At 47.2% G+C, this 24,689-nt stretch overlaps 1 protein-coding gene across 4 annotated transcripts in view; it reads left to right on the top strand.

Annotated features, from left to right (window-relative positions):
* LOC124036218 (semaphorin-3D-like) overlaps positions 1-24,689 on the top strand; it is a 79,521-nt gene that overhangs the window by 48,137 nt on the left and 6,695 nt on the right. For all 4 annotated transcript variants that reach the window (XM_046350511.1, XM_046350504.1, XM_046350496.1 and 1 more), the window contains 9 exons: positions 331-445; positions 666-735; positions 1,688-1,832; positions 4,158-4,380; positions 6,170-6,258; positions 7,015-7,056; positions 8,152-8,309; positions 12,800-12,864; positions 12,981-13,120. In XM_046350511.1, the coding sequence (XP_046206467.1) occupies positions 331-445; positions 666-735; positions 1,688-1,832; positions 4,158-4,380; positions 6,170-6,258; positions 7,015-7,056; positions 8,152-8,309; positions 12,800-12,864; positions 12,981-13,120 (1,047 nt within the window). The remainder of the gene's footprint in view (positions 1-330; positions 446-665; positions 736-1,687; positions 1,833-4,157; positions 4,381-6,169; positions 6,259-7,014; positions 7,057-8,151; positions 8,310-12,799; positions 12,865-12,980; positions 13,121-24,689) is intronic.

The following is a 24,689-nucleotide window of genomic DNA, read 5'->3' as shown; positions in this document are numbered from 1 at the left end:
GGAGTCATCATGTCAGGTAGTCCTGGGGCATGGTCCTAGGGCTCAGGTCCTCCGAGAGAGAGAAAGAAAGAGAGAAGGAGAGAATTAGAGAACGCACACTTAGATTCACACAGGACACCGAATAGGACAGGAGAAGTACTCCAGATAAACAAACTGACCCTAGCCCCCCGACACATAAACTACTGCAGCATAAATACTGGAGGCTGAGACAGGAGGGGTCAGGAGACACTGTGGCCCCATCCGAGGACACCCCCGGACAGGGCCAAACAGGAAGGATAGACTATGGTTGTGTAATGGTTGTGTTATGGTTGTGTTGTGGTTGTGTTTCAGAATGACGTGGGAGGGTTGAGGAGTCTGACCAATAAGTGGACAACGTTCCTCAAAGCCAGACTGGTGTGTTCCATCCCTGGACCTGACGGAGTGGACACGCACTTTGACGAGCTCCGTAAGTCACACACACACACACACACACACACACACACACACACACACACACACACACACACACACACACACACACACACACACACACACACACACACACACACACACACACACACACACACACACACACACACACACACACACATGCTTCCATGTTTATAGACACACACCACGTACGCACTAAATGCCACATTTTTACCTTTTATGTGTGTGTGTTGTAGAGGACATATTCCTGCTCCCCACCAGAGATGAGAAGAACCCTGTTGTGTATGGAGTCTTCACCACCTCCAGGTAAAACTCTTAGTACACCATACCACGCAAGGCATGAGAAATCAAGGATTATCGTGTAAATAACTCTTGACGAGGGCTGTTCTTAGGCCGAAGTCGTAGCCAACGGCCAGGAAAACAGCACTTAAGAGGGTGTTAATCACAATCATGTCCAGGTTTGAGGGCCTTATTACTTTTATAAAACGATTGCCAACATGTAAACCGTTATTTTAATGAGTACAAAACAGTCCGGGCAAAAGACATTCGTTAGTCCTGAGATTGTAGCCAAATGGGCTGGTTGTTCATTATATCCATTTGATTTGCAATGGTTGCTATGCTAAATACATAATTGCCATGTAGCTATGCAGGCTAGCTACTTCTCCTTTGCTAGCTAGCCAACTAAAGCTAACACACAGTCGCATTAAGCAGCTGAAACAACAACAACAAAAATTCTGTGCATTTTTGTTTGTTTTACCTTTGTTTCTATTGCCATTTCTTTTGATATACCCATTATAATGATCCTGATAAATTCATTTGCCGGACTCAGAGAAGCTGTCAGCCTTGTCACGTTCAGAAGCATGGCAGAGTGGAGATCACAAGAAAATAACTGCTACATTGTTCCACAGGTCAGAGAGGCAGACAGCTGGGCTCGTAACATGGGGAGATTTGTCTAGATGCTCTTTTTCAGGGGAGATAAAGTTTATTGATTGCCTGGCTGGGCTGTGTGGGACCATGAATACACATTGACAGTTTACATGGAACTGTTAAAAGCCATTACATTTACATTTAAGTCATTTAGCAGACGCTCTTATCCAGAGCGACTTACATTACCTGGGGATTGTGGTGAATAACCCTCCTATTAACCAATCAGCAGCATCCAGGATCCAAACAACCTGTTATATAACGAGACATCTCTCTACGGTACTTCTCAGGTTATTCTTCCCACTATACCTATTAGACTGTGTTTCTCCCCCAGCTCTGTGTTCCGTGGCTCGGCGGTGTGTGTGTACAGCATGGCTGACATACGAGCTGTGTTCAACGGACCCTACGCTCACAAGGAAGGACCTGACCATCGCTGGGTAGAATACGAGGGGAGAATACCTTACCCTCGCCCTGGAACGGTACGGTAACACACACACACACATCTCTCCTAGCCCTACCCCCCTCCATTTCCCTCCTCAGCGTAAGTAGGGAAACAAGATGACTGCATACTGTTTCCGTACAGGATCATTTAGAAAGAGCCCCTCTCCTCCACTTAAATGGCTTACAGTATATCACCCAATCATGGTACATGACACAGTCCTGATGAACAATAATAAACACCCATCTACTATGTGTGCATGTACTCATAATGCATCTCTGTGAGAGTGTGACAGAAGTCAAAGTGTGTGTGTGTGTGTGTGTGTGTGTGTGTGTGTGTGTGTGTGTGTGTGTGTGTGTGTGTGTGTGTGTGTGTGTGTGTGTGTGTGTGTGTGTGTGTGTGTGTGTGTGTGTGTGTGTGTGTGTGTGTGTGTGTGTGTGTGTGTGTGTGTGTGTGTGTGTGTGTGTGATATATGACCTAGTCTCAGTGCCGGTGAACAATAATAAACTGCAGTCTGGGCGGCAGCTTTGTTGATGTCTCTAAGTCGTCACGGTGATCACCGTCGTGTGTTTCCTTTCCTGCAGTGTTTGTGGAACTGATTAACATGAGGGACTGTGACTGGTGTGTGTGTACAGTACATTTGGAAAGTATTCAGACCCCTTGACATTTTCCACATTTTGTTACGTTACAGCCTTATTCTAAAATGGATTTGAACTCAACTAAAATCCGTATCAGTCTACACACAATACCCCAATATGACAAGGTGAAAACTGACAAGGTGAAAAACAGAAATACCTTATTTACAGAAGTATTCACACCCTTTGCTATGAGACTCGAAATTGAGCTTATGTGCATCCTGTTTCCATTGGTCATCCTTGAGATGTTTCTACAACTTGATTGGAGTAAATTCAATTGATTGAACATGATTTGGAAAGGCACACACCTGTCTATATAAGGTCCCACAATTGACGTCAGAGCAAAAACCCAGCCGTGAGGTCAAAGGAATTGTCTGTAGAGCTCCGAGACAGGATTGTGTCGAGGCATAGATCTGGGGAAGGGTAACAAAACATTTCTGCAGCATTGAAGGTCCCCAAGAACACAGTGGTGTGGAACCATCAAGACTTTTCCTAGAGCTGGCTGCGTAGGGCAAACTGAGCAATCGGAGAAGGGCTTTGGTCAGGGTGGTGACCAAGAACCTGATGGTCACTCTGACAGAACTCCAGTTTCTCTGTGGAGATGGGAGAACATTCCAGAAGGACAACCATCTCTGCAGCACTCCACCAACATCTCTAGAGAAACCTGAAAATAGCAGTACAGCGACGCTCCCCATCCAATTTGATAGAGCTTCAGAGGATCTGCAGAGAAGAATGGGAGAAACTCCCCAAATACAGGTTTTCCAAGCTTGTAGCGTCATAGCCAAAAAAAATTAAGTATGTATTTAATCACTGCCAAATGTGCTTCAACAAAGTACCGAGTTAAGGGGTTGAATACTTATGTAAATGTCTTTTTTTTGTATTTTTTTTTATACATTTGCTTTGTAACGGTTTTCTTCGCAGCGTGGTTAGTTTTGTACATCTTTAATAAAGATGAAAACAAGAAATGTGAAAAAAACGAAACAGTCCTATCTGGTACCACAAACACAAAGACAGGAACAATCACCCACAAGAGACCTAAAGAATATGGCTGCCTAAATATGGTTCCCAAGCAGAGACAACGATAAACACCTGCCTCTGACTGAGAACCACTCTAGGCAACCATAGACTTACCTAGAGTACTACTCCAACCACAATCCCATAACTACAAACAACCCCAGACAAAACAAACCGCATAAATCCCCATGTCACACCCTGGCCTCACCAAAATACTTACGAAAACACAGAATACTAAGGCCAGGGCATGACATGCTTTGTCATTTTATGGTATTGTGTGTGGATTGATGAGGGGGGGAACTATTTAATCATCATAGATTAAACCTGTAACGTAACAAAATATGGAAAACGTCAAGAGGTCTGAATACTTTCTGAATGCACTTTGTGTCGGTACATTTGTGTATATGTGTGCATGTGTGTGTATATGTTTGTGAGGGGATATGCATTGTGCCATCGAGGGATGGTTTATAACTGTAGAATAGGAGGAACAGACGGGGTAGAAGGGTTGTGAACTCCAGAAGTAGCGGTATGTACCTGAATCTGTGGAGTACTTCCGTTCACCACCAGATGGATACAAGTTCAAAAACAGCTGAAGTGAGTCTTTAATAATGACAGGGATTCCTAAATGAGTCCTTAAGGTACTTATCTAGATGACTATCTGCTTCGAGGTAGGCTTTCATACTGTCTGAACATGATTGTCTATCCCCTTTCCCCAGTGTCCCAGTAAGACGTATGATCCCAGGATAAGGACCACTAAAGACTTCTCAGATGAGGTGGTCAGTTTCATCCGCTTCCACCCCCTCATGTTCCGCTCCGTCTACCCCCTGACCAGCCGACCCGTGTTCACGCGTGTACGTGTCGACTACACACTGACACAGATAGTGGTGGACCGCGTCATGGCTGAGGACGGACAGTATGAAGTCATGTTTCTGGGGACAGGTGAGAGACACACACAGTTTTCAGTAACCCTGACATTCTATTCTCAGCCTTCCTCTTTAACCTGAAAATGTTAAGACTGTTTGAATGTTAGATGTTGTTTTAATGCCATCCTGCAGTACAGTTACTCTGTGTGTGAGCTCCATATCAAATCCCATGTCCCCTATCATATTTGAGTCAGAAAAGGACATTCATGTGATAGGTAAGATATAGAAAACCTTACGGAAAGCCTACCCAACTGTCAATCTATTAGAAAAAAATGTAGACTAAAATCGGACTAAAATTGGAACCAAGACTTTAAAAGAACTGATATTGGTACAAGTTGGAGGGAAAGTTGAAACATACAGAGCCTTCAGAAAGTATTCACATCCCTTGACTTATTCCACATGTTGTTGTGTTACAACCTAATTTTAAAACTAAATTAAAAATGTAAAAAATCAATTCAAAATTGATTTAAATTGAGATGTTGTGTCACTGGCCTACACACAATACAGCATAACTTCAAAGTGGAATTATGTTTTTAGACATTTTTATAAATGAATAAAAAATGTAAATCTGAAATGTCTTGAGTCAATGAGTATTCAACTCCTTTGTTATGACAAGCCTAAATAAATCCAGGAGCAAACATTTGCTTAACAAGTCACAAATGAGTTGCATGAAATAATAGTTTTTAACATGATTCTTTTGAATCACTACCTCATCTCTGTACCCTACACATACAATTATCTGTAAGGTCCCTCATTCGAGCAGTGCATTTCAAACACAAACTCAACCACAAAGACCAGGGAGGTTTTCCAATACCTTGCAAAGAAGCTCACCTATTGATAGATGGGTAAAAAAACATTGAATGTCCCTTTGAGCATGGTGAAGTTATTAATGACACTTTGGATGGTGTATCAATACACCCAGCCACTGCAAAGATACAGGCGTCCTTCCTAATTCAGTTGCCAAAGATGCAGGAAACTCAGGGATTTCAATTTTGACTTTAAAACAGTTACAGAGTTTATAGTGGGCGTGATAGGAGAAAACTGAGGATGGATCAATAACATTGTAGTTACTCCACAATGCTAACCTAAATGACAGTAAAGAGTATTTTGTGTAGATCGTTGACAAAAAAGGACATTTACATCCATTTTAATCTCACCTTCTAAAACAACAAAATATGTGAAAAGTCAAGGGGTGTGAATACTTCCTTAAGGCACAGTAACTAACAACATTACAGTTAACGAAAATGTACACTTAATCCAGTATAATCTCATGTGTAGAATTTAAAATTCACAAATTAGAGAAAGACAAAATTCACAAATTCTACAGCACAAGGCCAGAGTCCTGTCTTAAGTCTAAAACTACTAAAGACGCAATAATCACTGTTCATAATAATTTCAATAATAATTTCGAGACATGGCATATGAGGATGCAGTGAGGTACCCGATGGGTTGGACTATACTTTTCGCCTAAATCATCTTGAAAAAAACATATTCTTAAAAATTGAAAATCAACTGGGCAGGTGTGATGTCATTGATGTTTGTGTGTGTCTGTATGCTGTTGTTTGTATGTTTTATGTTTTGTACTGTTTAAATAAAAAACAAATGTACATTTAAAAAAAGAAATCCCCTGTCTTTGCTGTCATGCTCAGACTGACCAACAGATGGCGCTACAACATCATAGTCTGTTTGGAGCCAAGCAGTCCCATTTCAGTAGATCTCTCTCACTAGAAAGCTAGTGAAAGAGAAGTATTATGTGTGTGTATTTCATAAGCATGTGAAAATATAAACATTTGTGTGTTGTCCAGATGCTGGGTCAGTTCTAAAGGTGGTGAGCATTACTCAGGAGAACTGGTCTACTGAGGAGGTGATTCTGGAGGAGCTCTCAGTGTTCCAGGTAATACACACACACACACACACACACACACACACACACACACACACACACACACACACACACACACACACACACACACACACACACACACACACACACACACACACACACACACACACACACACACACACACACACACACACACACACACACACAGCTTTATATTGTCTTCATTCACATAGGGTTTGGAGAAGTTGAATACATAGACACCAGATCTGTCAGTATACCACTCTGATGCAGATAACTGACTTTCTCTAAATCATATTATCTCCACTGCAGGCAGAAAATTATATCTGTATGTAGCTACTCATACTACTAAAAAACGAATATCCTGAATTTCCTTCTGTCCTGGAATTCAAGGTCAAGGTGATTTGTCAATTAATATTAATCAACCAACATTTTAATATTTTTTTTTTACATTATCTCTTGATTGAAGGGTTGTCAACTCTTTAAACAGCAGTATAGTATGAATACCTTACTATCCTAAACACACAGCAGGAGTTCTGGGGGTATAGAGAGGAGAGTTGGTGTGTTTCTCTAGTTTGACAGACATAGAGTGAGTTTATTCTCTCTCGTTGATTCACACACTCCTTGGTTGAACTCCCTAACCTGAGGCCATTTCCGTAGCTGCAAAATGAGCTTGGTTTTTCTCAAGTATAACTAATTAGCTAACGACTACATTGTATGTATTAAGTAGAAAGTACGAGTCAGTGTGTATGTGCGTATAGTGGAGATAATGTGTGTTTTCTCCTCTAGGCTCCCACTCCCATCCTGAGTATGGAGATCTCTTCTAAACAGGTAAGAACTCCCCTCTTCTCTCTATCCCTCCTTTCCATCTCTATCTTCCCCTCCATTTCTCATTTACTGTAGCTTCAGGGGTACTAACTGCACCATCCACAGCCACCTTCCCTCTTTCCTTCCCTTCTCCTCTCCTCTCTTGCTCGCCTCCTCCCTTGCTATCTGAGGGTCAGGGATGTCAACAGACCGTTCAACTCCAATCACAGCCTCCCTTCATCTGTCACAACCTGTGTGTGTGTGTGTGTGTGTGTGTGTGTGTGTGTGTGTGTGTGTGTGTGTGTGTGTGTGTGTGTGTGTGTGTGTGTGTGTGTGTGTGTGTGTGTGTGTGTGTGTGTGTGTGTGTGTGTGTGTGTGTGTGTGTGTGTGTGTGTGAGTGAGTTCATCTCATCCCAACCCATCCCCCAGTGTTTTCCATATTTCCGTTCAGTGTTTGTTTTGTAATCCCTGGTTCAGACGAGTCCAGGCAGATCCATACAAAACACCTTTCTCTCTCTCTCTCTCTCTCTCTCTCTCTCTCTCTCTCTCTCTCTCTCTCTCTCTCTCTCTCTCTCTCTCTCTCTCTCTCTCTCTCTCTCTCTCTCTCTCTCTCTCTCTCTCTCTCTCTCTCTCTCTCTCTCTCTCTCTCTCTCTCTCTCGTTGTTGAAGGTTTTGTTGTTTAAACCACCTTTAAAGTTATGGGGACTGACTTCCAGTAATAATAATATTGGAGTTGAGAACCTTGAGGATACACTCTTCGAAAGAAAGGGTTCCAAAAAGGTTGTTCGGCTGTCCCCGTAGAAAATCCCTTTTTGGTTCCAAGTAGAAATCTTTTGTATTCCATGTAGAACCCTCTTTTTTTCTACGAGTGTACTGTACTATATGCTGCTGGATATGTGGGTGTACTAAATCACATATGTGAACTCACATGCGCACGCATGAACACACACACATACAATGAAACAAATGGAGATCAGAAAAACACAGGTCTCTTCCCCACAATGAACCATATTATAGTGTACACAGCAACAACATATAGCGAGGTGATTAGTTGAAACAAGTCTGCTAGACTGAATCCTTCCCTGAGGTAGTTTGTTCTCTCCATCTCTGTTTCCATAGCAACAGCTGTATGTGGGTTCGGGGGCTGGGCTAGCCCAGGTGTCCCTGAGCAGGTGTCACCTGTATGGTCAGGTGTGTGCAGAGTGTTGCCTTGCCAGAGATCCTTACTGCGCCTGGGACGGACACACCTGCTCACAATACGTCCCAGCATCCAAGAGGTAGAACACACACACACACACACATTTGTTCAGGTGTATGATGGTGCAGAAAATGTCCAATAATGTCCTGTATAGTTTCTGTACCATGTTGTTAAGAACATATAAACTATACAGGAACATATAAAACAGCTGTCACATTGTTACTCCTTTCATCTGAGGTATCTGAAACACAGCAGGCCTCAGGACCCATAGATTACCTATTAGTTATCCATCAAATGAAGGGCATTTGTCATTAGCTCTGACATGTCCATACTTCCTTTTCAGATCAGGTATGTGTAGACGTCCACTAGCAGGATGTAATGAATCCGTAGAAGACCCGACGTCCTATGTTTCAGGGTTCCAGGGACTGTCATAGACAATTCAGATAGACTTTCTAAATATGTTTTTGGTGGGCTTTTGTTTCTTTCGTGTTTCTCTCTGCCACAGGGCATTAACCCACTTCTCTCTCTCTCTCTCTCTCTCTCTCTCTCTCTCTCTCTCTCTCTCTCTCTCTCTCTCTCTCTCTCTCTCTCTCTCTCTCTCTCTCTCTCTCTCTCTCGCTCTCTGATTAGAAGCTCTCTGATGGGCTAATTATTAATGTACTGTCATTCTCCTTCTCTCTGTTGTCGTCTTTGTTTATATGGAGTGTTTGTGTGTTTGTCCCGAGTAAGTGGCCTAGTCAGACTATAGCAGATTGTCTAATGCCCTACATTTTGGGATCACACTATTGCATTATGGCTGAGGAGGGGTCATGTTATTGCATTGTGGGGTATAGAGGGGGTGGTTGGTTGGTGCCTGGTGGTACTTTGAAAACTGATCTGAGGACATACAGGCTGTAGAATACAAAACTCTACACATTACCTACATCTATGGGGGATAGCGAGAGATGGTGAGAGAGGGGAGAGCAAAACAGAGAGAAAATTACAGGGAGGCATATATCTCAAGTTCAAGCTAAATCTATAGGATGTAGGTGGTTGACTGTGTAAACACCAATAGATCCATACATAGCTTTCAGAGAGATAGGCAGCTTTGGAATATCTAGTCTTTGTCCAAAACACTTGAATATTTGGCTATTGAATTCAACTTGACTATTGGGTTCAGCTTGGCTATTGGGTTCAACTTGGCTATTGAGTTCAACTTGGCTATTGAGTTCAACTTGACTATTGGGTTCAACTTGGCTATTGAGTTCAACTTGACTATTGGGTTCAACTTGACTATTGGGTTCAACTTGGCTATTGAGTTCAACTTGACTATTGGGTTCAACTTGGCTATTGAGTTCAACTTGACTATTGGGTTCAACTTGGCTATTGGGTTCAACTTGGCTATTGAGTTCAACTTGGCTATTGGGTTCAACTTGGCTATTGGGTTCAGCTTGGCTATTGAATTCAACTTGACTATTGGGTTCAGCTTGGCTATTGGGTTCAACTTGGCTATTGAGTTCAACTTGACTATTGGGTTCAGCTTGGCTATTGGGTTCAACTTGGCTATTGAGTTCAACTTGACTATTGGGTTCAACTTGGCTATTGAGTTCAACTTGACTATTGGGTTCAGCTTGGCTATTGAGTTCAACTTGACTATTGGGTTCAGCTTGGCTATTGAGTTCAGCTTGGCTATTGGGTTCAACTTGGCTATTGAGTTCAACTTGGCTATTGGGTTCAACTTGGCTATTGAATTCAACTTGACTATTGGGTTCAGCTTGGCTATTGGGTTCAACTTGGCTATTGTGTTCAGCTTGGCTATTGGGTTCAACTTGACTATTGTGTTCAGCTTGGCTATTGGGTTCAACTTGGCTATTGGGTTCATCTTGGCTATTGAATTCAACTTGACTATTGGGTTCAACTTGGCTATTGGGTTCAACTTGACTATTGGGTTCAGCTTGGCTATTGAGTTCAACTTGACTATTGGGTTCAGCTTGGCTATTGAGTTCAGCTTGGCTATTGAGTTCAACTTGGCTATTGGGTTCAACTTGGCTATTGGGTTCAGCTTGGTTATTGAGTTCAACTTGGCTATTGGGTTCAGCTTGGCTATTGGGTTCAGCTTGGCTATTGAGTTCAACTTGGCTATTGGGTTCAGCTTGGCTATTGGGTTCAGCTTGGCTATTGAGTTCAACTTGGCTATTGGGTTCAGCTTGGCTATTGGGTTCAGCTTGGCTATTGGGTTCAGCTTGGCTATTGAGTTCAACTTGGCTATTGGGTTCCGTGTGTTCTTTACGTATCTGTGGTTGTCAGTTGTTGGGTTCCGTGTGTTTTTACGTATCTGTGGTTGTCACTTGTTGGGTTCCGTGTGTTCTTTACGTATCTGTGGTTGTCAGTTGTTGGGTTCCGTGTGTTCTTTACGTATCTGTGGTTGTCAGTTGTTGGGTTCAGTGTGTTCTTTACGTATCTGTGGTTGTCAGTTGTTGGGTTCAGTGTGTTCTTTACGTATCTGTGGTTGTCAGTTGTTGGGTTCCGTGTGTTCTTTACGTATCTGTGGTTGTCAGTTGTTGGGTTCCGTGTGTTCTTTACGTATCTGTGGTTGTCAGTTGTTGGGTTCCGTGTGTTCTTTACGTATCTGTGGTTGTCAGTTGTTGGGTTCCGTGTGTTCTTTACGTATCTGTGGTTGTCAGTTGTTGGGTTCCGTGTGTTCTTTACGTATCTGTGGTTGTCAGTTGTTGGGTTCCGTGTGTTCTTTACGTATCTGTGGTTGTCAGTTGTTGGTTTCCGTGTGTTCTTTACGTATCTGTGGTTGTCAGTTGTTGGGTTCCGTGTGTTCTTTACGTATCTGTGGTTGTCAGTTGTTGGGTTCCGTCTGTTCTTTACGTATCTGTGGTTGTCAGTTGTTGGGTTCAGTGTGTTCTTTACGTATCTGTGGTTGTCAGTTGTTGGGTTCCGTGTGTTCTTTACGTATCTGTGGTTGTCAGTTGTTGGGTTCCGTGTGTTCTTTACATATCTGTGGTTGTCAGTTGTTGGGTTCAGTGTGTTCTTTACGTATCTGTGGTTGTCAGTTGTTGGGTTCCGTGTGTTCTTTACGTATCTGTGGTTGTCAGTTGTTGGGTTCAGTGTGTTCTTTACGTATCTGTGGTTGTCAGTTGTTGGGTTCAGTGTGTTCTTTACGTATCTGTGGTTGTCAGTTGTTGGGTTCCGTGTGTTCTTTACGTATCTGTGGTTGTCAGTTGTTGGGTTCAGTGTGTTCTTTACGTATCTGTGGTTGTCAGTTGTTGGGTTCAGTGTGTTCTTTACGTATCTGTGGTTGTCAGTTGTTGGGTTCCGTGTGTTCTTTACGTATCTGTGGTTGTCAGTTGTTGGGTTCCGTGTGTTCTTTACGTATCTGTGGTTGTCAGTTGTTGGGTTCCGTGTGTTCTTTACGTATCTGTGGTTGTCAGTTGTTGGGTTCAGTGTGTTCTTTACGTATCTGTGGTTGTCAGTTGTTGGGTTCAGTGTGTTCTTTACGTATCTGTGGTTGTCAGTTGTTGGGTTCCGTGTGTTCTTTACGTATCTGTGGTTGTCAGTTGTTGGGTTCAGTGTGTTCTGTACGTATCTGTGGTTGTCAGTTGTTGGGTTCCGTGTGTTCTTTACGTATCTGTGGTTGTCAGTTGTTGGGTTCCGTGTGTTCTTTACGTATCTGTGGTTGTCAGTTGTTGGGTACAGTGTGTTCTTTACGTATCTGTGGTTGTCAGTTGTTGGGTTCAGTGTGTTCTTTAAGTATCTGTGGTTGTCAGTTGTTGGGTTCCGTGTGTTCTTTACATATCTGTGGTTGTCAGTTGTTGGGTTCCGTGTGTTCTTTACGTATCTGTGGTTGTCAGTTGTTGGGTTCCGTGTGTTCTTTACGTATCTGTGGTTGTCAGTTGTTGGGTTCAGTGTGTTCTTTACGTATCTGTGGTTGTCAGTTGTTGGGTTCAGTGTGTTCTTTACGTATCTGTGGTTGTCAGTTGTTGGGTTCCGTGTGTTCTTTACGTATCTGTGGTTGTCAGTTGTTGGGTTCCGTGTGTTCTTTACGTATCTGTGGTTGTCAGTTGTTGGGTTCAGTGTGTTCTTTACGTATCTGTGGTTGTCAGTTGTTGGGTTCCGTGTGTTCTTTACGTATCTGTGGTTGTCAGTTGTTGGGTTCGGTGTGTTCTTTACGTATCTGTGGTTGTCAGTTGTTGGGTTCCGTGTGTTCTTTACGTATCTGTGGTTGTCAGTTGTTGGGTTCAGTGTGTTCTTTACGTATCTGTGGTTGTCAGTTGTTGGGTTCCGTGTGTTATGCATATATGGTTGTTGTCAGTATGTTCAGCATGTTAAGACAGATTGACCAGGTTTATCAGGACAGACAGAGCAGCTTCAATCACTGCCTGAAGTAACTCCTGTTACCGGTAATAGAAAGCCCCTGGAAAAAAAACTGATCTGGACACACACGCAGAGAGAACCTTTTGTGTGTTAAGAAGAGTAAAACATTGCCTTGACAGCAGGATGTGACCTTGTCACCTTTCTTGACCTCTCACCTCTAACCCTGCGGCGTGTGTGTGTGTTTATGTATGTGTTTTGTGTTGACAGGAGAGCCAGAAGACAAGACATCAAACATGGAGACCCATCCAGCCAGTGTTGGGACACAGAGGACAGTAAGTAACAACACTGCTGCTCTGACTCCCTCTACATGGTGTGTGGGTTGGTGTGCGACCGTGACAATCACAATATAACATGTTAACACTTTATGGATATATTTCTGTGTTCTCAGCTCTGCGTGGAGGCAGGGTGGAGGAGAGGACAATGTTTGGGGTGGAGAATAACTCCACCTTCCTGGAGTGTCTCCCCAAATCACAACAGACCACCACACGCTGGTTCATACATAGACCTGGAGCTGAACACAGAGAGGAGGTGAGACACAACACACACGCACACACGCACGCACGCACACACACATAGGCCACACGCAGTCTTATACAACTACCCTTGGTGGGGACACAAAATTTGGTCCTATTCAAAATCCTATTCTTCCTAACCCTAAATCTAACCCTCACCCCAACCTTCACCCCAAAACCTAACCTTAACCCTAGCCCCTAACCCTAAACCTAATTCTAATCCTTACACTAATTCTGACCTTAACCCTAATCCCCCTAGAAATCAACTAAATGTTCACAGCTGGTCATATTTTTGTTTGTTTACAATTATTTTGGGAACACACACACACACACACACACACACACACACACACACACACACACACACACACACACACACACACACACACACACACACACACACACACACACACACACACACACACACACACACACACACACACACACACACACACACACACACACACACACACACACACATTGCAGAGAGGGGTCAAATAAGTAGTAAGTAATGTGTTATCAGAGGCTTACAGTGCTAGCATTACTAGAGAGGTTGTAAGTCATCACATCCCATGTCTGATACACAGACTCTTTAACTGCCTAGAACAGACACTCTCTCTGTTACATCATATACCCTTACATAACAGCATAACAACACACCCAAACACAACAACCTGGAGGGGTGCTTCGATGTTCTACACGGTTTATGTGCTCCTTTCTCTTGTTCTGTTTCACATTGCCCCCAAATACAAAGATAATATGCTGCTCATGGCTGGGGAAACAAAGGATTACGGAAAGAGAAAGTCTCTACTGCGAGGAAACAACCCTTGGGTGAAACGTCTGTCCAAAAGTGTGACGAATGGATATGCTGGCCATTTTGACTAGGATTTAGTCTTGTTTTCATACGGTCACTATGTCATGCACCTTCCCTCCTTTCTTCCTTGGAGTGCTCTTGATCTGTCACAACTGAATAGGTGAGCTGTTTCACTACAAAGCTTTCACCAATCCACTTCATATCAAATGATGTCTACACAGTGATATATTGTTAGTGTTCTAACAGAGTCTTAACGTTACTAGTCAGTCAGCAATTTTAAGGTTAAACATTTGAAGTGGTCTACCTGAGTCCACTGTTGCCCTCTAACCGGAAGCTGAGCTAGTTTTTCACTCTAGTTTTTACCAGAATGGTCCGTTTGACTTTGGAACCCCGGGGTTACTGTAGAAAGAGGAAGAAGAGGAAGAGGGGAGGAGGAGGAGAGGAGGTCAGGAGAAGGGTAATATGTAACAGTAGATGCATCAGGTATTCTTTGATGTTTAATGAGTAACCTTGTCTGAGACCTACACAGTCAACTGTCAACTCTCACCTTTGTAGAACAAAGAGCTGATGACCAGCGGTCAATGCCTAGTGGCTTCCAGATGGAGATCACAGATAGTGATTCACTAGCACAGTCCATCCATCACTCTCTTTCTCTTTTATTCTCTCTCTTCCTTACTCTACTCTCCTATTCCTCATCCTCCTATTTCGTCCTCGCTCCCTGAACTCATACTGGTCGTTATGAGTCGAATTAACCTTGTAAAACTTTTGTCTCTGGTCGAGGTGGTGACTGACTGAGACCAGACACTGGAACAGAGAGAGGGAGAGTTAGAGGGAAATTGAGAGGGAGAGGGACAGAGAGAGGGACAAAGAGAGGGAGACTGGGAGATAAATATGTTTGTATTGGAGGAGTGGAACCGGTAGGTGAAGTGAAAAGAAAGGGAGGGGAGGGGACAGGGAGGGGAGGTTTTGGTAAGGGGAGATGAGGAGAGAGAGACATCATTTTTTGGGGTAAGGGGAGGTGAGAAGATTGAGACAGGTTTTTTTGGTAAGGGGAGGTGAGTAGAGAGAGACAGGTTTTTTTGTGGGAAATGAGAGGTGAGGAGAGAGAGACAGGTTTTTTCTGGGAAAGGGGAGGTGAGGAAAGCAGCTCATTGAGGTTGACACTCATCTCCTGAACCAGACCATAGAGATTGGTCTAGTCAACACCTCCAGTGTGTGTGTGTGTGTGTGTGTGTGTGTGTGTGTGTGTGTGTGTGTGTGTGTGTGTGTGTGTGTGTGTGTGTGTGTGTGTGTGTGTGTGTGTGTGTGTGTGTGAGTTCCCCCACATGGGAAACCATAGCCCAGGCCATGTGGGTTAGAAACACAATGGGAAGGAAGTTGAAGGATTGGATGCAGGAGTTCTCTCTCTGGAATAGTTTGACCCTGACTATGTTGAATGGAGTAGATACATGTTATACAGAAGTCCCACAGAGAGCAACATTCACACGAGCAGCTGTCCAGCTACATGCTACTGGTGGAAGGACCTTTAGAGGAGCTTTCATTTATCAACCTTTGTTATATATTGTGTGGGTGGTCTTACAGCTGGACTTTCATATAGTAGCAGGTGATGTCTGTTTTATTTCACTTTCCATCCTATTTTTATTTCATAATTTCAGACTCCTCCCATCAGCCTTTTCCCTTCTTCCCTCTGTCCTCCGTCTCATTCCACCTGCCCCCGACCTCTCCTCAATCCCTTCCACCTGCCCCCGACCTCTCCTCAATCCATTCCTCCCTTCTACCTGCCCCTGACCTCTCCTCAATCCCTTCCTCCCTTCCACCTGCCCCCGACCTCTCCTCAATCCCTTCCTCCCTTCCACCTGCCCCCCACCTCTCCTCAATCCCTTCCTCCCTTCCACCTGTCCCCGACCTCTCCTCAATCCCTTCCTCCCTTCCACCTGTCCCCGACCTCTCCTCAATCCCTTCCTCCCTTCCACCTGTCCCCGACCTCTCCTCAATCCCTTCCTCCCTTCCACCTGCCCCCGACCTCTCCTCAATCCCTTCCTCCCTTCCACCTGCCCCGACCTCTCCTCAATCCCTTCCACCTGCCCCCGACCTCTCCTCAATCCCTTCCTCCCTTCCACCTGTCCCCGACCTCTCCTCAATCCCTTCCTCACTTCCACCTGCCCCGAACTCTCCTCAATCCCTTCCTCCCTTCCACCTGCCCCCGACCTCTCCTCAATCCCTTCCTCCCTTCCACCTGCCCCCGACCTCTCCTCAATCCCTTCCTCCCTTCCACCTGCCCCCCACCTCTCCTCAATCCCTTCCTCCCTTCCACCTGCCCCCCACCTCTCCTCAATCCCTTCCTCCCTTCCACCTGCCACCCACCCCTCCTCAATCCCTTCCTCCCTTCCACCTGCCCCCCCCTCTCCTCAATCCCTTCCTCCCTTCCACCTGCCCCACACCTCTCCTCAATCCCTTCCACCTGTCCCCCACCTCTCCTCAATCCCTTCCACCTGCCCCCCACCTCTCCTCAATCCCTTCCACCTGCCCCCACCTCTCCTCAATCCCTTCCACCTGCCCCCCACCTCTCCTCAATCCCTTCCACCTGCCCCCCACCTCTCCTCAATCCTTTCCACCTGCCCCCCACCTCTCCTCAATCCCTTCCTCCCTTCCACCTGCCCCCCACCTCTCCTCAATCCCTTCCTCCTTCCCCCCCCCGACCTCTCCTCAATCCCTTCCACCTGCCCCCCAATCCTCTCCTCAATCCCTTCCTCCCTTCCTCCCACCTGTCCCCCACCTCTCCTCAATCCCTTCCTCCCTTCCACCTGCCCCCACCTCTCCTCAATCCCTTCCTCCCTTCCACCTGCCCCCGACCTCTCCTCAATCCCTTCCTCCCTTCCACCTGTCCCCGACCTCTCCTCAATCCCTTCCTCCCTTCCACCTGCCCCCGACCTCTCCTCAATCCCTTCCTCCCTTCCACCTGCCCCCGACCTCTCCTCAATCCCTTCCTCCCTTCCACCTGCCCCCGACCTCTCCTCAATCCCTTCCTCCCTTCCACCTGCCCCCGACCTCTCCTCAATCCCTTCCTCCCTTCCACCTTCCCCCCTTCCACCTGCCCCCGACCTCCTCCTCAATCCCTTCCTCCCTTCCACCTCAATCCCTTCCTCCCTTCCACCTGCCCCCGACCTCTCCTCAATCCCTTCCTCCCTTCCACCTGCCCCCGACCTCTCCTCAATCCCTTCCTCCCTTCCACCTGCCCCCCGACCTCTCCTCAATCCCTTCCTCCCTTCCACCTGCCCCCGACCTCTCCTCAATCCCTTCCTCCCTTCCACCTGCCCCCCGACCTCTCCTCAATCCCTTCCTCCCTTCCACCTGCCCCCCGACCTCTCCTCAATCCCTTCCTCCCTTCCACCTGCCCCGACCTCTCCTCAATCCCTTCCTCCCTTCCACCTGCCCCCACCTCTCCTCAATCCCTTCCTCCCTTCCACCTGCCCCCACCTCTCCTCAATCCCTTCCACCTTCCCCCCCCCACCTCTCCTCAATCCCTTCCACCTGCCCCCCACCTCTCCTCAATCCCTTCCTCCCTTCCACCTGCCCCCCACCTCTCCTCAATCCCTTCCTCCCTTCCACCTGCCCCCCACCTCTCCTCAATCCCTTCATCCCTTCCACCTGCCCCCGACCTCTCCTCAATCCCTTCCTCCCTTCCACCTGTCCCCAACCTCTCCTCAATCCCTTCCTCGATTCCACCTGCCCCCACCTCTCCTCAATCCCCTCCTCCCTTCCACCTGTCCCCCACCTCTCCTCAATCCCTTCCTCCCTTCCACCTGTCCCCCACCTCTCCTCAATCCCTTCCTCCCTTCCACCTGTCCCCCACCTCTCCTCAATCCCTTCCTCCAATCCACCTGCCCCCACCTCTCCTCAATCCCTTCCTCCCGTCCACCTGCCCCCACCTCTCCTCAATCCCTTCCTCCCTTCCACCTGCCCCCACCTCTCCTCAATCCCTTCCTCCCGTCCACCTGCCCCCACCTCTCCTCAATCCCTTCCTCCCTTCCACCTGCCCCCGACCTCTCCTCAATCCCTTCCTCCCTTCCACCTGTCCCCCACCTGTCCCCTCTCCTCAATCCCTTCCTCCCTTCCACCTGCCCCCGACCTCCTCAATCCCTTCCTCCCTTCCACCTGCCCCCGACCTCTCCTCAATCCCTTCCTCCCTTCCACCTGCCCCCCGACCTCTCCCTCAATCCCTTCCTCCCTTCCACCTGCCCCCCTTTTGACCTCTCCTCAATCCCTTCCTCCCTTCCACCTGCCCCCGACCTCTCCTCAATCCCTTCCTCCCTTCCACCTGCCCCCCCCACCTCTCCTCAATCCCTTCCTCCCTTCCACCTGCCCCCGACCTCTCCTCAATCCCTTCCTCCCTTCCACCTGTCCCCGACCTCTCCTCAATCCCTTCCTCCCTTCCACCTGCCCCCCGACCTCTCCTCAATCCCTTCCTCCCTTCCACCTGCCCCCGACCTCTCCTCAATCCCTTCCTCCCTTCCACCTGCCCCCCCTCTCCTCAATCCCTTCCTCCCTTCCACCTGTCCCCCGACCTCTCCTCAATCCCTTCCTCCCTTCCACCCGCCCCCGACCTCTCCTCAATCCCTTCCTCCCTTCCACCCTTCCACCTGTCCCCGACCTCTCCTCAATCCCTTCCTCCCTTCCACCTGCCCCCGACTTCTTTCATCTTTTCTTTCTTCTCCCCCTTCTCCTCTCTCCCTCTCACCATAAAAAGTATTATGTCAGAATTATGTGAAAAATACATTCCACTCTACAAACTACATTCAGATTCCTCCTGAAACCTCCATACACTTTTGTAGAGGATGTATGTGTTACAGCACTGTGGTAAGTACTAGTGTAGAACCTCTTTATTTGGGCTTACCATGTTTACTTCTGAATCCGGACTCATCGATGATGCACACATCATCAATGTCAAGATGGAGAGATACTCTACTGACACACACACACACGCACACGCACACACACACACACACACACACACACACACACACACACACACACACACACACACACACACACACACACACACACACACACACACACACACACACACACACACACACACACACACACACACACACACACACACACACACACACACACACACACACACACAGCCTAGCTGGCCTTAATGTGTGGGACATGAATGATCTCTTCCACATCAAAGCACTCCAATCTATACCTAGTGGACTCCTTATATCTCCAGGAGTGATACCAATATTTATTTTCTGCTTTAAGTATGTCTTCCCAGTAGCCTATTTGGTGTGTGAACTGCTGACTGCTCATAACTTACAGCTGATTAAGGGGCAGGGCAATTTGTGACTGTTTTGGTAGTCAGTGGCTCTATAGGACAGGTAGTGGTTTCACTGCTTTTCTGAGTATATAACCAGCTTCCCACGCTCCATCTCAGTGTGCTTCATTCCATATAGAGGACTACTGATATCTCCAGGAGTGAGACGTATAATTGTTGTCTTCATCTGTTGTTGTAGAGTATTGTCTTCTTGCTAGCTAGTGTCATCTACTTTAAGTGCTGTCTGTCTGCCCAATAGCTACTTGGTGTGTGAACTGCTGACTGCTCATAACCTGCAGTTGATTGTTGACACATCAACCAGGATTAAGGAGCAGGGCAATTTGTGAATTCTGTTGTTTTGATAATCAGTGGCTGTATTGGAGGCGGAGTGGTTTCTCCTCCCCTCGGCAGTCAGCATTTAGTACCGGGAAGTGCGCTCTTCACCTCTAGTAGGTAATTAGTGTTAGTACTTCAGTCTAATATAATAAGCCATTTAGGTTTTTATCCAAAGTGACTTACAGTCATGCATGCATACATTTTAAGTACAGATGGTCCCGGGAATCAAACCCACTATCATGGTGTTGCAAGGCGCCATACTCTACCAATTGAGCCACAGAGGACCTCAGACGACCAGTCTCCTCTGTTAAGCTCAGCCGGAGCTGTAAGCAGCGGTCTCATCGCCAAAACCAAGACAGTTCTGTGGAGTTGTTCGAGGGAGGAAAGAGAGGAAGGCTCCACACCACTCTCTCATTTGAGTATCTTAGCTAGTTATTTTCAGATCTCAGAGTTATTTTGTAGCTTTGCCAACTGTGTGGCTTTTCTATACCTGTCCTCTCCTCTCCCTGTAGGCTTTACAGACGCTCCCCACCCCTTGGCTCCAACCCTTCTAATTTATTGTACACTGCACACACAACCCTTCTAATTTAGTGTACCCTGCACACACAACCCTTCTAATTTAGTGTACCCTGCACACACAACCCTTCTAATTTAGTGTACCCTGCACACACAACCCTTCTAATTTAGTGTACCCTGCACACACAACCCTTCTAATTTATTGAACCCTTCACACACAAGTCTTCTAATTTAGTGTACCCTGCACACACAACCCTTCTAATTGAGTGTACCCTGCACACACAACCCTTCTAATTTAGTGTACCCTGCACACACAACTCTTCTAATTTAGTGTACCCTGCACACACAACACTTCTAATTTAGTGTACCCTGCACACACAACTCTTCTAATTTAGTGTACCCTGCACACACAACCCTTCTAATTTAGTGTACCCTGCACACACAACCCTTCTAATTTAGTGTACCCTGCACACACAACCCTTCTAATTTAGTGTACCCTGCACACACAACCCTTCTAATTTAGTGTACCCTGCACACAACCCTTCTAATTGAGTGTACCCTGCACACACAACCCTTCTAATTTAGTGTACCCTGCACACACAACCCTTCTAATTGAGTGTACCCTGCACACACAACCCTTCTAATTTATTGTACCCTGCGCAAACAACCCTTCTAATTGAGTGTACCCTGCACACACAACCCTTCTAATTTAGTGTACCCTGCACACACAACCCTTCTAATTTAGTGTACTCTGCACACACAACCCTTCTAATTTAGTGTACCCTGCACACACAACCCTTCTAATTTATTGTACCCTGCGCAAACAACCCTTCTAATTTATTGTACCCTGCGCAGACAACCCTTCTAATTGAGTGTACCCTGCACACACAACCCTTCTAATTTATTGTACCCTGTGCAAACAACCCATGTGGAATTCCTGGTCCCCAGCAGCGGTTGGAACTGCCGATCTGCAGTCAAGAACGCCACGTTCATCTCAGCCTATGCTGACTTTTTGGCCCTTAACGTAAAGATGAATCACCCCAGAGAACAATGTTACTCCAGCTGCTCTCTTGTCATCTGACTATGTGTTCTCTCATAGTCCGAGAGCATCTTGTCATCGCGGTAGTGGCACAGGGCTACTCATTTCACCTAAATGCAGAAATGGATTTTCTCTTTAGTCTCTCACTCATCTGTCCATCTCCTAATTTGAATTCCATGCTGTCACATGTCCTCTCACGATTCACATTGTTGTCATCTATCACCCACCAGATGCCTTTAGCGAGTTCCTCATTTGATCTTGACACCTTGATAAGCTAATTTCCTGACCGGTGGCTCACCGCTCTTTGTACTGGCTGACTTCAACCTCCCGATGTCTGCCTTCCATTCATTTCTTTCCAACTCTTTGATTCCCCTCCTTGCCTATTTTTACCTCACCCATTCCCAGTCCCATCCCACTCACAAGGCAGGCAATATGCTTGACTTCATCTTTACTAGAGGCTGTTCGCCTACTAACCTCACTGAAACCCCCCTTCAAGTCTCGGATCACAATTTTCCCCCCCTTTCCTCAAATCCTAACCACTCAGCCCCTACCTAGATGGTCAATTGCCATCACAATCCTGGCTCTCTCTCTTCCGCTACTCTCTCCTCTTCTATCCTATCATCACTCTCTTCTGCTAAATCCATCTACCTCCTATCTCCTGGTTCTGCCTCATCAACCCTGCTCTCCTTCCTTTCCGCATCCTATGACTCGCACTGTCACCTTTCCTCCTGGCCGACTCAGCCCTTCCCTCCTGCTCTGTGGCTGAGTGACTCATTGCAAGCTTACAGAACAGGGCTGCGGGCAGCTAAGTGAAAATGGAGGAAAAGTAAACATCCGGAGTACCTATCGTATGTTCACTCCCTCCTCTCCACCTTTTTTCCCTTTTTATCCACTGTTAATGCCACTTTCTATCGCTCTACATTTCAAGCTTCTTCCTCTAACCCCAGGAAACTCTTTTCCACCTTATCGTCCCTCCTTAATCCTCTGACAATCCCCCTCCCTCCTCTCTCTGCGGACGACTTTGTCAGCAACTTTGAAAAGAAGGTTAACACACAACTACCCTATGCCTTGATCTCTTTCTCCCCTCTCTCCAGATGAGAAACTAGTGAGGTCCGGCCGCACGACAACCTGCCCGCTCGATCCCATCTCTTCCTCCCTTCTCCAGACCATCTCTGGACCATCTCGGGAGACCTTCTCCCATTCCTGACTTCCCTCGTCAACTCGTCCACTGGATGCGTCCCCTCTGACTTCAGAATGGCCAGTGTTGCTCCCCTCCTCAAGAAACCAAAACTCTCTGATGTCAAAAACTACAGATTATACATCCCTTCTTTCTTTTATTTCAAAAACCGTTGAGCATGCTATCTCTGACCAACACTCTCGCTATCTCTCTCAGAACAATCTTCTTGATCCTAACCAGTCAGTCTTCAAGATGGGTCACTCAACCGAGACTGCTCTTCTCTGTGTCATGGAGGCTCTCCACACTGCCAAAGCTGACTCTCTCTCCTCTGTTCTCATCCTCCAAGATGTATCTGCTGCCTTCAACTCCATGAACCATCAGATCCTCCTCTCCACCCTCCCAGGGCTGGGGATCTCAGACTCTATCAGATCCTCCTCTCCACCCTCTCAGGGCTGGGGATATCAGACTCTATCAGATCCTCCTCTCCACCCTCTCAGGGCTGGGGATCTCAGACTCTATCAGATCCTCCTCTCCACCCTCTCAGGGCTGGGGATCTCAGACTCTATCAGATCCTCCTCTCCACCCTCTCAGGGCTGGGGATCTCAGACTCTATCAGATCCTCCTCTCTACCCTCTCAGGGCTGGGGATCTCAGACTCTATCAGATCCTCCTCTCCACCCTCTCAGGGCTGGGGATCTCAGACTCTATCAGATCCTCCTCTCCACCCTCTCAGGGCTGGGGATCTCAGACTCTATCAGATCCTCCTCTCCACACTCTCAGGGCTGGGGATCTCAGACTCTATCAGATCCTCCTCTCCACCATCTCAGGGCTGGGGATCTCAGACTCTATCAGATCCTCCTCTCCACCCTCTCAGGGCTGGGGATCTCAGACTCTATCAGATCCTCCTCTCCACGCTCTCAGGGCTGGGGATCTCAGACTCTATCAGATCCTCCTCTCCACCATCTCAGGTCGGGGCCTCTCAGTCTCTGCACACTCTTGGATTGCATCCTACCTGGCAGGACCGTTCTACGAGGAGACATGGAGAGGATCTGTGTCTGCACCACGTGCTTTCACTACTGGTGTCCCCCAGGTTTCGGTTCTAGGCCGGTTCAACTACTTTTCTTCTCCTCTTCTCTCTATACACCAAGTCACTCGGCTCCGTCATATCCTCACATGGTCTCTCCTATCATAGCTATGCTGATGACACTCAACTACTTTTCTCCTTCCCCACTTCTGACATCCAGGTGGCGAAAAGCATCTGTGCGTACCTGGTATATATCTCAGTTTGGATGTCGGCCCACCAACTCAAGCTCAACATCGACAAATGGAGCGTCTCTTCCTACCAGGGAAGGCCTTGCGGTGTCCCTTGCCCAGAGTGCAAATAACCTTGGCCTTTCCCTGGACAACATCCTGTCGTTCTCTGCAAACATCAAAGCAGTGACTTGCTCCTGCAGGTTCATGCTCTTCAATACCCATAGAGTACGACCCTACCTCACACAGGAAGTGGCGCAAGTCCTAATCCAGAAACTTGTCAGTTCCCGTCTGGACTACTGCAACTCGCTGTTGGCTGGGCTCCCAGCTTGTGCCATCAAACCCCTGCAACTATCCAGAACTCTGCATCCCGTCTGGTGTTCCATCTTCCCCAGTTCTTCCGTGCCACCCCGCTCCTCCCGTGTCACCCCGCTCCTCCCATGTCACCCCGCTCCTCCCGTGTCACCCTGCTCCTCCCGTGTCACCCCGCTCCTCCCGTGTCACCCCGCTCCTCCCGTGTCACCCCGCTCCTCCCGTGTCACCCCGCTCCTCCCGTGTCACCCGGTCCTCCCATGTCACCCTGCTCCTCCCATGTTACCCCGCTCCTCCCATGTCACCCCGCTCCTCCCATGTCACCCCGCTCCTCCCGTGTCACCCCGCTCCTCCCATGTCACCCCGCTCCTCCCGTGTCACCCTGCTCCTCCCGTGTCACCCTGCTCCTCCCGTGTCACCCTGCTCCTCCCAGGTCACCCCGCTCCTCCCGTGTCACCCCGCTCCTCCCGTGTCACCCCGCTCCTCCCGTGTCACCCTGCTCCTCCCGTGTCACCCTGCTCCTCAGCACACTCCACTGACTTCCAGACGAAGCTCGCATCCACTACAAGAACATGGTGTTTGCCTACAGAGGAGCAAGAGGAACTGCCTCTCTTCCAAAAGCATCTGTAACCCTACCTCTTCAAATAATATCTAAATAATCCCACAGTACCCTCCCTCACAACCCCTCCTCAGCCGCCCACCCGCCCCCCAAAAAGCCTTTCGTGAACTAACACTCACACTTTCCTTTTCCCCACCCTTACTTGCTCTGACTCTGCTGATATTGATACTTTATTGATAATAATGTACTTACTCTGACT

This window comes from Oncorhynchus gorbuscha, linkage group LG01, assembly GCF_021184085.1.
Source record: "Oncorhynchus gorbuscha isolate QuinsamMale2020 ecotype Even-year linkage group LG01, OgorEven_v1.0, whole genome shotgun sequence".
In the NCBI taxonomy this organism is placed as follows: domain Eukaryota; kingdom Metazoa; phylum Chordata; class Actinopteri; order Salmoniformes; family Salmonidae; genus Oncorhynchus; species Oncorhynchus gorbuscha.
Note: the sequence above shows the minus strand (reverse complement) of the source record. Positions and strands in the feature narration are given on the sequence as shown.